The 15177-nt window shown below is 32.0% G+C and overlaps 1 protein-coding gene across 2 annotated transcripts in view; it reads left to right on the forward strand.

Annotated features, from left to right (window-relative positions):
* The window catches only part of FER (tyrosine-protein kinase Fer), a 117375-nt gene that overhangs the window by 88182 nt on the left and 14016 nt on the right, over positions 1 to 15177 (forward strand). For both annotated transcript variants that reach the window (XM_076396806.1, XM_076396807.1), the window contains exons 3-5: positions 3571 to 3667; positions 13661 to 13856; positions 13914 to 14051. In XM_076396806.1, coding sequence (XP_076252921.1) covers positions 3571 to 3667; positions 13661 to 13856; positions 13914 to 14051 — 431 coding nt within the window. The remainder of the gene's footprint in view (positions 1 to 3570; positions 3668 to 13660; positions 13857 to 13913; positions 14052 to 15177) is intronic.

A 15177-nucleotide genomic window follows, 5' to 3' on the forward strand; every position in this document is an offset into this window, starting at 1 on the left:
TCAAAAGGAATTTCGCGTATTGAAAAAATTGCTTTTTGAAGGAAAAAAATACAGTTGAAGCAAAGACTTGGCTTGATGCCAAGTTTCCGAACACTGTCCTAAGAAAATTAACCATCAAGGATTGGTATGCTAAGTTTAGACGTGGTGAAATGAGCACCGAAGACGGTGAACGCAGTGGACGCCCAAAAGAGGTTGTTACCGACGAGAACATTTAAAAAAGCCACAAAATGATTTTGAATGATCATAAATTGAAATTAAGTGAAATAACAGACACTCTAAAGATATCAACTGAATCTGTACATCATATGATTCACGAATATTTTGGTATGAGAGAGGTCTGTGCAAAGTGGTTGCCGCGCGAGCTCACTTTTGACCAAAAACAACGAGTTGATGTTTCGGAGCAGTGTTCAAAGATGATCAAGCGTAATAAACCCGAGTTTTTACGTCGATATGTGACAATGGATGAACATGGCTCCATCATTTAACTCCGAAAACCAATCGACAGTCATCCGAGTGGACTGCACACGATGAACCCGCTCCAAAGGGTGGGAAAATGCAGTCGGCTGGCAAGGTTATGGCGTCTGTATCTTGGGATGCGCATGGAATAATTTTTATTGACTACATTGAAATAGGAAGAACCATCAATAGTGACCGTTTGAAGGACGAAATCGACGAAAAACGGCCGCATTTGAAGAAAAAGAAAGTGCTGCTTCACCAAGACAATGCACCATGTCACGAGTCAGTGAAAACGACGGCAAAAATCCATGAATTGGGCTTCGAATTTCTTCCTCGTCCGCCGTATTCTCCAGATCTGGCCCCCAGCGACTATTTCCTGCTCTTAAATCTCAAAAGAATGCTCGCTGGGAAGACATTTTCGTCGAATGAAAAGGTGATCTCCGAAACTGAGGCCTATTTTGAAGCAATGGACAAATTGTACTACAAAAATGGTATCGAAAAGTTGGAGGGTCGCTATAATCAGTGTAACACCCTTGAAGGGAATTCTGTTGGATAAAAAAAAACTAATTTTGCCAAAAAAATGTGTCTTGCTATGGTAGGCCGGGGACTTCAATTGACCTGTTACCTCAAACCTTGCTACTTCTGACTACTACCTATTCCGATATATGTGTCGTGATCTGTCTGTACAGCGTTGCACTTTTTATGAAGATATCAAAAAAATGGGTTTATTCGTTAGTACCCTCAAAAAATACATCATTATTTCGACATATAATCCGTAAATTGCCTAAATTATGGGAAATAGTAACAGCTGTCGCCAATACTTCGAATAAAATACATTGTATCGATTTTTCACAATAAAATGAAAACAATTCAAATTTAAAAATATTGCTTAAAACCAATTTATAAGCTTAATATAAACTTGAAAGTATTACAGACGATAACAATACTTAGAAAACTAATAATATTCACAAATTATCACAACTTATAAAAAAGAATTCCCGAAATCACAGTCATTAAACCATCTTTAACATTAATTTGAAACAAATGATTCATTCATCATCTGACAAAAAAATAGCTCCTAATAGCTTCAATGGGACGATGTTCTTAACATATTGCCGTGGTAAACGTTCTTCTAATGCATCATCTACGCGGCATATTTCTGTCGTTTCGGTAAGCTTTTAGAACTCGACAGGTGAAATCATTCTGGGCGAGAGAAAGAGGTTACCAGCAGATCGCCAGAGGCTAAAACCGTCTACTACACATCAGTCATCGCGCTAACCTGCTTTATGGGAAATAATGAATGGTTCTGTGAAAATATCAGTGGAGTACGTGTCTTTGTAGCTTTTTTTCTATCACTCTATATGTGATTTGAATATCAACAAAAATGTTGTATTTAAATGTTTATATTCTTAATGTTTTTCCAGTACCAAGAAATTAATTAAAATAAAAAAATACTAGTTATTGTTAGGAAATATTTAAATATTCTTCCGTGTTTTCAGTATATAGCTTTGTTTCCACCGTTTTTTCAAGAAATCTGAAGGTTTGTTGCAAAAAACTGATTATATATTTACGATTCAAGGTTTCTATATTTTAAATTTTTTAACATAGCTCAGATATTGATGAAAATACAGATCTAAAACAACTCTGTTATTATATATTTAGAAAAGGTTTGGTAAATAAAATATTAATTAATTAAAAATAAAAACTTAGCAGAGAAAACCCATCTCAATTATTTCGTGTACAATCATGATTCTGTCTATTTCTAGTTTAAAAATTGAGATAAGTGAATTAAGGAAGAAAGAAAGTGACGATAAGAAAACAACTTTAGTAACTTGGTTTGAAGTTTTCATACTGTTTATATTCTTTCATAGTACCTGTTCTTGTTGGATACCTTCAAAGTACGCGTTGATTTTTGAATTTAGAATTTAAAGACAACAATATCTACACAGCTGTTCACAACAAAATCTTTTAATTCACAACCTGGTGTTAATTTTCATCAGGAAGTCACCAATTAAATATAAATACCTTATAGTTCAATTAATGTTTATTTCAAATATTTACAAAGCTATAATTAGTTACAACACTAATAATTTATAATCGGTTGGTTTAATGTTATTTATTGATATGTTTTGCTATTAGCATTATTATTGATCAATCAATCGTCAGATAAACTAATAATGGTATGGACAAACAGACACTCCTTTAGGAATGTGAAAGTGTTAATCAGTGTTGAAAACAAACACAATGTGTAGTAACCTAAACTTTTCCATGGTGCATTGATAAAAACAATATTTATGATTATAAACAGAAATAGATTTGTCTTTTATATTTCGGGATTCGAGATAAATAAAGCTGTTTTTATTATTTATGGAGTTTTGGACGTGGTTATGCAATTTTACAATTATTCAAGGAACAATAAATGATTTCGAGTGATCCGAGGTATACTATACAATTGAAGCCGAGAAATTACTATTCTAACAGTACCTGACGTGTTTTTATATTTTATTTTGAACTGAAATTAATTTTTCTTAAATTGCCAAGCATTAAATAATGCAAAGTACTACATTTTGTTTGAAACACATTTTATTATTCAATGTACTTACTGAGATATATATACCATTCTTGAACTGACAATCTAGAAGATACTTGTGTGGTTCTCATTCCACGAAAATATGTTTAGACGTAAATCTTTTGACATGTAAGATTAGGTAGTAATTACAAGGAGTCAGATTTGGATAATAAGATATCTTTTCTTGCGAATATTTACATACATTTGACCCGAAGCTTATTGATTTAACAGTTCAAAGTATGAACTTTAACTAATTTATACGATGAGTCAGTTCATACCATTCTTAGATCTTCTGTTTTATATTAAATGGTTCAGGATCTTGATGGGTTAGCCAAGAAATATCCGCGGCGATGAAAACCCATTCAACCCTTGTTTCATTTGAATATTTTTCATCTCTCATTATTAACTGTGACCAGCTCTATTCAGTATAAATATCAAATACCTCAGATTCATCAATCAATACTAATTTATCATAATCTCGAAATATAAAAGGCACCCCCTCTGTAATTCTATATAGTAATATAGCTTCTTCATTTCTCTTTCAGTTGTGCGATGAAGTCGTTCGAAAGAAGACTGAGTACCAAAAGTATCTGGAGCTGTATAAACTGATGAGGTGCAAATTTGAGGAGATCTATATTAAGGGTGAGTTTAACATGTGTTTTTACTTCTTTTCTTTGTAGTTTGATCTGTGGACATATTTGGACGATACATTGTTTTTTCTTATCAAGATATAAAATATAATACAATCTAGACTGCTTTTTATTGTTTAATTTTAGAATTAAAAGTAATTTTATTGTGATCTAAATTAAGGATAAAAAAATTAATTAAATTTTAACATAGAGTGACAACACTGCCATATTGTATATTGATAGATATGTATTAAACCTCGGCTAATGGAAATTATCTCAGCGACAAAACTTTAGCACACTACGCATTTTTCATTAAACCCTTAATGAAAATATTAATTTTGCTTCTAGATTCTACAATTAGGGACGGTTAGTCATGGTATTTATGTAAATATTACAGACAACTATTGTTTACTTAAACACTCCGCGTAAAATCATGACGCGATTCTTTAGGTTTTTTAACATAATTTGGACCTAACTTTTTCTACTCATCTTGGATATCATTTCTTAGTCGTTGAACATTATTAAATTGTTTACCATTTGAATACACAGCACGTATTTTGCAAAAATTTTCAATATTATTCAAATCAAAGCAGTGCATTGTCTGGCCTATTGCAGCCAAATAATTATTATATATATTATAAGATAGTATTATTATCATGATTTAAAAAAGACAGTTTTGGAGTTTGAATCAGATAATCAGTTGGATGGAGGAAGAATTGTATGTTATAAAAAATATATTTTAATTAAGATTTTTAATGAAAATGTTTAGTGTGATAAAGTTTTGTCCCGGAATGTAATTATTTTACCCCTAAACAGGGTTATGAGAAGCAAACAAAAACCGTCAACCAAACCAAACAATTAAAATATTTAAATTAAAAATTAAAATCATTTTAAACTAATTTATAAGTCTTTTATATTTACCATCTAGTATTTCGATTAAAATTATAAGTAGAGCCGGCTTGGTGGCGCAGTGGTAAAGGCGATGGGACGGTCCTCCTACTGGTGCGACAGCCGCGGGTTCGAATCCTGTTGGGGCATGATCGTAAATTTATGTTTGTGATTGTTTAAAGTTTGTGAATGTTCTAGGCAAGAGTGTAAAATCCGACAAGGAAAATGATCCCAGTCACGCCAGTAACCAGGCTGGGTAAGACAGGATGTTTTCTGGGATGATTTCTAAAGTTGGTCACTCGCCAGCCGGTAGGCTTAATGCTGAGGACCGTGGTATGGATTGGAGCCCACGTTAAACTTTAGGCCCAATCCAGATAAACCCATAGTTGGTAAAAGGAGACTTTACAATATATTTTAAAAAAATTATAACTAGAAAATAGTATTGTATTGTATTGTTAACATAACAATGACTTGAATTAATCAAATGAGATACATACAGTTATTTGGACGATATGGACCATCCTGGTCTAAAAACATTTTAAACCATTTTATCCAAGAACCTATCTAAGTTTCTCGATGTGTACATTTTTGTGTATTACTGATAAAGATGATGAACTGAATACTGTAATAACGACGAATTATATAATTTATTTGTGTAGTACAATTTTATATACATGTATGCTCTTATCTTGTTAAGTAAATTGGATATATTTTGTGCACTGGCATTGATAAGATTCAAGGAATAACATCAAGAATTCGTTGGGTGGGTAGTGAATTTCGAGAATTTTGGTACGTTTACTCGCTCAAAATGAGAGTGAATGTGTAGGAATATAAATTTAATGAAGTGTTACATCATTTCCTGTTTATCTAGAACTCCTTATAACAAAATATCAGTTAATAAGTAGCTTAAATATTCATAATAAGTATTATACAAATTAATTAATGCATTCATCTACCCAGTTTTCACGTTCTTGGACGTTTAAGAAGCTTATGTCAACTACATTATGCTACATCGATCAAAACAGGTAATAATGAGAAGGTGGCAGGTTTACTTAGTATGATGGGCGTACAAAAAACTTCCCATTCGCAATGATTAACTATCTGTTAATACGATGGTTAATATTATATTTCTAACTTAATAACCTTTTAAACCATTACTCTTAGTGGTAAACCAAGTGTCCGGTGGGCTATGACTATTTATTATGATAACTATTCTATACATGACATAAAGAACATCATTTCATTAAGGAATTTCTTGTGTAACATCTTATTCTGAATCTTATTTTAACGTCCATTAACTCTATCTGATGGTGTTAAACGTTTTAGTCTACGCACTTCACAATCAGGCCATATTTTTAGCTGATTAGCAAGCACTTTAGAGTGCGCTAACATTCTTTGGAGTACTTAACACAAACACTCGATAATTATATAATAATTTCGGTTATATTAATTTGGTTTTCAGCTCAATGAGCGGATATGTATAAAGAATATGTGATACGGATTGAATCCAAGTTGTTTTAGTGCTGCAAGTCTCTACTTTTTCTAAGTTAGACGTCACTTAAGATGCTTGGCAAAGTTTTTAGCATCCTTTGCCTGCGAAGCTGACAATTATTGATATTCACTAGTTGACATGTTCTTCAACTAAAAGTTATATGGATAGGTTTTGTTTCATTTGCTCTGATTCACCATTATTTCAGACACAGTTGTATTTTATTAAGATATGTTTGAAGGATATTTTATGCATCTAATGGATATTTGTGGCATGCTAAGAATGTCCGGTCGTCTGCATATGTTACCACATTAGTGATTTTCGTAATGAGTAGATCAGTTCTATATAGAAGATACAATACGGAGCTTAATACTCTGCCTTATACAACTCCCGAATATATTTTATATCATTGAGTGTGACAGGTGAGGATGATGAGACTTAATAATATAAAAAAACAAATTTTGGCGACTGAAATTAAATTTATTGTTTTTCAATATTTTCTCCATAAAAATTAATGCCTTTACCATGCTTTGGAACCAATTGGGTTTGATTGCTCTTGGAAGATACAACATTTAATCCAAGATTTATTACCATAGATCAAGACAGAGGAAACTAAAAAGATATTTCTGAAGAAAATTCTTGCAATGTCCAATATCCAGATGATATTGTAATCGCCATTTTAGTAATTTGATTGGTTAGTTTGAACATTATAGACACCTGTAAAGAAAAGATTTTCTTGTGAAAGAATTTGATATATTAAAAGCCCTATATATATAATTGTATATATACCAGGTAAAAACAAAGATGAGCGACACATCATATATGCTTAATCAAGATAATTGAGATTTTTACATGACCTGTCTATTTTTTAAATAAGAATTAGTCTTGAAATGCTGCATACAGACTGGGCCAGCGAAAGCCAACGAATAGGTTTATTAGGTTATTTCTAGTTTTGTTTGGACGTTTTGATGACGACCAACGAAAGTTTGTTGGTATTTGCTTGCAATGCAAAAGAGTATCAATAACAGCAAATGCAATATGTACGTTTCATCGAAGGCCAACGAATGTTTGGTACCCAACGCAGAATCCCATTCGTCGTCCTTCGTTGACCCGGTCTGTACGCATCAAAAGGGAAAACGATGTCCCATTATTTTGCTTTCTGTTCACAGGGTTACACTTCTTACAACAAATATACATTATAACGAACTAATTTTTATTATGATTTAATCATAAAAATTTAGAAAAACACCAAAGATTTTGCTTTTGCACACAAAAAATGGCGCCCAAAATACAAATATATCTATAAAAATGAAATAAAAGAATAAAAAGTTCAAAGTAGTGATTTCGCAAAACATTTCTCCAAACAATTTTAAATATATAGAAAATACATTATTACTTAAATACTCCCAAAACCTGGGAAGTCACCAAACGAAATAAAAGACTATAGACCTATATCACTGCTGCCAGTAATATCTAAAGTTGTTGAAAAACACCTGTTGAAAAGAATAAAACCGATCATAGAGAGAAAAAACCTAATACCAACACACCAGTTTGGGTTTATTAACAAGCACTCAACAATTGACCAGGTCCACAGAATTGAATTGTTATTGAAAAAGCTTACGAAAGTGAAAAAGTATGCCCAGCTATATTCTTAGATGTAGGACAAGCCTTCGATAATGTTTGGCATGAAGGCCTTATTCATAAACTACAAAAAATGTTACCAAGACAACACACCGAACTATTAAAATCGTACACTACAACTAGAATGTTTAGAGTCAAACAAGAAGAAGCTTACTCTACAATAAAAGAAGCTAAAGCAGGTGTACCACAAGGAAGTGTACTGGGACCAACGCTTTATCTACTCTAGACTTGTGATATACCACAAATGGAGAATATTACGATGAATCGAAAACAATAGCAACAATAGTGAAGAAGCCTCACGAAAATTACAACAGGCAAGTGACAATATAAAGAATTGGACACAAGCTTGGAAAATAAGAATTAATGAAAGTTGATCTGTGCATGTGAAGTTCATCTGTAATCAGACCGTACAAGCACCAATAACATTAAATAATACTATCATTCCATATAGCAACAACACTAAATATCTCGGAATGAATCTCGAAGCAAAACTCCGCTGGAAGGAACATACAAAGAAGAAAATAAAAGAACTGGAATTGAAATATAGGAAAATATACTGGCTAATTGGAAGAACAACAGAATTATCAGTACATAATAAATTGCTATTATATAAACAAATACTGAAACCTATATGAACATACGGAGTTCAATTATGGGGATGTTCTGCAAAGAGTAACATAAATAAATTACAAATTTTTCAGAACAAAATCTTGAGAGGTATTGTGGACGCCCCCAAATACTATAGGGCTGATTCCTTCAGGCAGGGCATTGAGACCTTCAGATACCCACAGTCAGTCAAGAAATGAAGAGAGTTGCAACGGGGCATGAGGAAAGACTCCATTCTCATGAGAATATTGAAGTATTGTAGTTTTTAGATACCACGAGAACTGGATACAGACTCAAAAGAATCAAACCATCTGATGTCTAGTGTTGTGTAGTGAGGTGCATATAATAAAAATACAGCAGTGACATGTATAAGCATTATTTCACCAGAGACTGAGATAGGGCTGATGGGTCCTCAGTTATATACCTAGATGTAAGTTAATAAAGACAAATTGTAGGTTAGTCGAAAACGACTAGTAACAAAGTAATAATTAAATAATAATAAAAATTAACTACGATACAAAGTACAATTGACAGGATCTGATTGTCTTGAACAGAATACCACCTTTGGATTTGCTAAAACGTAATACATATAATATAACGAATCGCATAAGGCGTGAGAAATTATGATATTCGGCTAAACCACTATAAACTTGAAAAACAAAAATAGACTTGGCAGAAGTGCTCCAAAGGGAATACGTTGCCGCCGATTAAAACTAGTGTCCCGTTTGACGCGATATACGAACGGTTTCTGGACAATTCACCGAAAAAAATCCACTGTTTTAGTTTTAGTAGTTTGTTTCATTGACTCGTTGATCAAAAATACTTGGAATTAATTTGATGTAAGTTATGTAAGTGATGTGATGAATCGACTTTAATAAAAGGGAATTATTTGTTCGTTGCTATATCGTGTGGTCTGATTTTTTTGTCGATATTCCAGTTTTAACCCATTGTCTGAAAAGTGTCTTTATTGGCCTAACAATTATAATTAGTGAATTGAAACTGATTTTGTATTTAAATAGAAAAAAATATTACTCGGACACATACTTCCTACAGAAAATTAATTAAAATGCGTGAGTTTACTTTTGTAGTTCATAGTTATTGAATGTATAATCCAATTTCTATATATATGAATCTTTCGTATTTAAAATTATAGTAACACTAGGTGTAACATTATGATTTGTTACATTTTATTTTACTTACATTAACCTCAATACTAATTAACAAAAACTAATTAACTAACTTTTCTTGTGTCATCAAACCGCTGAAAGTCATCGTTTATTGGCAGTCATACAGAATGACGAAGATACGGAATTACAAGAATTAATGGATGGAAACAAATAGCAGAAAAGTTGAACCTGAGCTGAGTCGCAGAAAGAAGAAATGGAGAAGAGAAATGTTCTGTGCAAATTTCTTTAGTCTCAAAATCATGCTCTGTGTCTGATGGGACTCGGTTGATGTCGTTGAAACCTGGAGAAACAATGAATACTGATCGCTACTGACAACATATAATCAATTAAAGTTTTAGCCGACAGAAAAAGAGAAAGATAAAGGAATTCCTTTTCAAAAATGTTACTAAATTGCCCTTTAAATCATTGTGGTTATTTCCCGTTATGATTCTATTGATGTATTTCATGTCCTTTATCATCGTTAGTATAATCATAGTGTTAAAATAATGTTTGTATATTGATGAAGAATAAATGATATTAGGTATAATATGTTTACAGAAGAGAAATAGAATCGAAATTCGTAAAAATAACCTATTTTTGCTATAATTCAGCATAATAGTTGTAGAGTCAAATCTTATACATAATAATAACGCACAAAATGCTTTTATTTTTTTTTTATATTTCAAATGTTGCTGACAAATTTGTTTCTGTTGTATTGTTAACAGACCCATGATGTTCACAGCTTTTTCTCTAAACATCTCTCAGTCAATCGATGATATTTTAAAACTATTTTAGGAAATTTTTCGACGACTTCTGATCTTGATTAGTTTTCAGATGTGCTTCATAGTCTTCAATACGTTTTTAACCACTTCTAAAAGAACCTATTCAGTCACAAATAGTTGTTTTTTCAGGGACAGATTCAGTTATCAGATTTATCCTTTCGATATAGGTTTTTATTGTTTTATTACCAACAATTCCACAACTTTTTTTCCATAATTAAGAACAAATAATTAGAATTAATTCAAATGGAGATCCCAGAAGGTAATTTCTATCATAGTTTGCTTTGTATTTCCAATCTAGGTCTAAATAATGGTGGCGAATGGTTCAAAACCATTTAAAATAAGTTTTGATAAAAAAAGACATTCGATACGTTCTGAAAACCTATTAATACTAGTGATGACAAATAGATCATATTAGAGCGATTAAATAAAGAAATATTGCCAGAACAGATCAAAGGGAAAGGTTCTGTCTTCTATCACAGCAACGCAAATCTTCCTTGGGTCTCTCTTTGTCGGCTACCGAAAAAGTAAACATTTATTTAAAAGAAATAGGTCAAAATTATCACAAAAACTATATATAAAACTTGTTAATAACAAATACAAACAGATACGACTATTTGGAAGCCATTATTGTGTCTTTGTCTACATAATACTGAGCCAACCAACGCTATTTGACACCAAACACAATTGTGAAACCAAAGCTAATGTGCAATATATTTACTGGTTATTTTACGCGTCTATACGAATAATAACCAAACAAAAGAAATTCAGTCCAATAATGGCTGTCCTGATTCGATCAAGATTACTATATATATCTCGAATAACCGGTATATATTTATTAGAATGAAACAAAAGAGCTCGGTTTAATTTAGCTGTAATTAAGCAAACAACTTTTACTATATTTAAGAATGTAATGAATGAGGATAATTGCAAATTAATTTATTAATTAGTCGATGAAACTAATGGTTATAATATATATAAAACACAAGTAATAAATTTAGATGGTTCAATAAATTCGCGAAGCACCTATCTAAACAACTAGCTCTTTTCACACATTCAAAGATTCTTTCGTGGAAGTGTTTTCATTAACCGAACACTATTATGAAGACTTATTAGGAGTATAATTAAAATTTAATTTATTAATTAGCCGATTAGACTAATGGCCATAGATAAAAAAACACCGGTACTAAATTTAGGAATTTGTAACAGTATTAAGAGATATTTGGGACATCACTGTATTGGATGGTTCAATAAGTTCGAAAACTATTCTTCCTCATGCTCTTCTCATACATCAAACATTTCTTAAAATCAAACGGAGACTTTCCGAGACTTTGCTGATATAAATTAACTTTAAAATTTACGGGTGTTATTGTTATTGCTATTGTTTGTTATATGTATTGTAAATATATCCAATATTCAATATAAGTGTTTATGTATCTCTGTCTAAGGCTGTAGAAAATCTACAAGTAGCAGTCAACAAGATCTAGAAATGGTCTAGGGATTGAAAAATACATCTTAATAGGTCCAAATGTGTCCATGTTAAATTTGCGTTGCGACGAAATGACAAAAATCAGTTAAATATCTCAGAATACATCTCGATGGTAACAGGTCAATTGAAAAGTTACAGGCCTAAAATATAGATGACGCTATAAAAATTAAATCCTTATGTTTTTTTTAGATAGGCCTAAGTCTAAAAAGATGTGTAAAAATTTGACAGCTGTCGGATGATTAGTTTGTGAATTATAACATTTTGAGTGAAGCAACTTTTATTACTGTGAAAAAATGGATATGAAAGTATTTCGCGTGTTGATAAAATATTGCTTTTTGAGGGGAAAAAGACCGTTGAAGCAAGAACTTGACCTGATGCCGAGTTTCCGGACACTGTCTCAGGAAAATCAACCATCAAAGATTCGTATGCTAAGTTTAGACGTGGTGAAATGAGCACCGAAGACGGTGAACGCAGTGAACACCCAAAGGATGTTGTTACTGACGAACACATTAAGACAATCCACAAAATGATTTTCAATGGCCGTAAATTGAAATTGAATGAATAGCAGACACTCTAAAGATATTAACTGAACGTGTAGATCATATCATTCACGAATATTTGGGTATGAGAAAACTCTGTGCAAAGTGGGTGTCGCGCAAGCTCACTTTTGACCAAAAACAACGACGAGTTGATGATTCGGAATAGTTTTTGCAGATGATCAAGCATAATAAACCCGAGTTTTTGCTTCGTCGTGTAACAATGGATGAAACATGGCTTCATCATTTCACTCCGAAGTCCAATCGACAGTTACACGAAGAAAAAGAAAGTGACAATGAGCGTGTCAAAAATCCATGAATTGGGATTCGAATTGCTTCTTCATTAGCCGTATTCTCCAGATCTGGCCCCCAGCGACTATTTCCTGTTCTCAGATATCAAAAGAATGCTCGCTGGGAAGAAATTTTCGTCGAATGAAGAGGTGACCGCCGAAATTGAGGCCTATTTTGAAGCAAAGGACAAATCGTACTACAAAAATTGTATCGAAAAGTAGGAGGGTCGCTATAATTAGTGTATCACCCTTGAAGGGCATTATGTTGATTAAAAAAAACTATTTTGCCAAAAGAATGTATTTTACTATGGTAGGCCGGGAACTTTTCAATTGACCTATTTAGGTTAAATTGGAAACATCATGTTAGACATAAAGCAAAGTAGATAAGACTAAATGTCAAGCAACTGTACTGGTTAATGAGAAGATACTCTTAACTTCTAGATACTCTTAACTTAAAATCAAAGATATTGGTTTATCAGTCATTCATAAAGCCAATTTGGACGTATGGTGTGCAAATATGGGGTTGCACTAAGATATCAAACTAACTAGTAATCCAACACACCCAAACCAAAGTTCTCCGATTAATTACCAATGCTTATCGCTCCGTAACCAACGAAGAGTTATACAATACATCTGCAGGACATCACGCAGAAAATCAAAAGATTGAAGCAAATCAAACCACACGAACTTGTTTAATGTATAAGTGTCCAGTTCAGTTCTTAAAATGATCTTACTTATAATATGTTCATATAATGTTCAGTGGTATAGTATTTTACACTTATTAACACTTTGATTATTGAAAATTAATGGAAATTACATTTAATTTACTGCAATTTAAAAAATGTTAGTGAGTGTTAGTTCTTGAGATAGTTTGCATGTATTTTTGATATAGTATAATATACAGATATTTATTATTTTAATTAATCAAATACAATATGAAATATATTTCTTATCTTATATTGAAAGTATTGCTAAAACAAGTTTTAGTAAGATATCATTTTTGAATTAGTCCCTTTACTCTATTATGAGGGAAACAAGATTAATTTAATACATTGTCGTCAAATTTCGACCACAGTGCAATCACTAGTCGTTATTTTTACTCTAATAATTAATTTTTTTCAGGTGGTCGCGGTGGTAGGAAACTCGACGAAGTCCGAGACAAATACCAGAAAGCGTGCAGGAAACTGCATCTGACTCACAACGAATACGTGCTGCTCTTGTGCGAAGCGGCGGAATTCGAAAAAGACTTCCGAACGGTCCTGCTTCCTGGACTGTTGGAGCATCAACAATCGCTGCAGGAAGCGTTCATACTCACGTGGTAATTATTACTTAATGCATTCCTAAGATGTTTGGGCGAAGTAGATTTCGGTTCTAGGAAACAAATTCTTCAGGATGTCGCCAAGAATTCTGACCTAACCTCAGAAAAGTATTGCGAGATTCAGAAGAGAATCGATTCCAGTTTGGAATCGATAAGGCCATCGGAAGAGTATAAGGATTTCACCGAAAAGTATAAGTAAGTAGTATAGGTTTTAATCAAAAACACTATGAGTCAACAAAACAATTTTTTATATCTTTAATAATATCTGTAGTCTATCCAGTTATTTTGTACGTACATCATCTAAATTTGTGATGTCAAAACGTTGCAATGTTGCCGTATCAACTCTGAGTTTTAGTTCAGTTTAGCTTTGACTTACAACAAAATTCTGATCTAAATTAAATAATGACACAATTACCAAATATAATTTATTTTAACATTATAATAAATGTAATGCATATATTATCAAAGGGCTTACCACATTTAAGTACATAGTTATAATAGTTTGTAGGTTAGGCTTGTGTTTGATTATATTTACATTGAACTCTTTTCCATACCACCTATGAGTTGGAGTTCTAGGCGCGTTTGTAGTTGTACCCAATTGTTGTAGTTAATAATTCTATATCCAAGTAATATATTTTAGTTTCATTGGAGAATAAATTTATCTTTTTCGGTTAATTTTTGTGTCCTTAGGTACAGTGTTTCCTTGTAAAGACATTTTAATATCATTATATTTCTCTTTCGTTTGTTCTGTTAATATCTATATACATCATTCTTGATAAAACTAGATTTAATCTAGATTATATTATAGTCAACTAGATAAAATCTGCAAAACAGTTACTATTCTTTTTCTCCTGGCACATTTTAGCCAATGATATATTCTGAACAATTACTCACATATCTATGAACAGAAATATTTTACATTCAACAATAATATTTCCTATAGTTATCATCTATTAATTATATACTCACCTTTACTTGTTTCAATTCTCATTAATCTGTTTGATTAATGAATCTGTCTTAGAAATTGGCAGCATTGAATCAAATCATATTCAAAAAGTTTCATTCAAGTGAATAAGGAAACTCTTAATTTCCAAACTATATAACATTTGTTCACAATTCCATCATTTGTCAATTTCTCATGTCTTCAATGTGTTCAATCGAGTTCATCCAAACAGAAGGTCATCATAAAACTATTTTTATTATCTATCTTCTGGATATGAGTGGATATATTGATCCAATTCTGAAATATCCGTGTCTCATCTTTGCTCTCAATCATATATGTTACAAGTAATTTAACGTACTTACTATGGTTTTTCTGTTT

This window comes from Rhynchophorus ferrugineus, unplaced genomic scaffold (assembly GCF_030347505.1).
Source record: "Rhynchophorus ferrugineus isolate W39M unplaced genomic scaffold, kcgeb_rfMv2 rfM2, whole genome shotgun sequence".
NCBI classification, from domain to species: Eukaryota; Metazoa; Arthropoda; class Insecta; order Coleoptera; family Curculionidae; genus Rhynchophorus; species Rhynchophorus ferrugineus.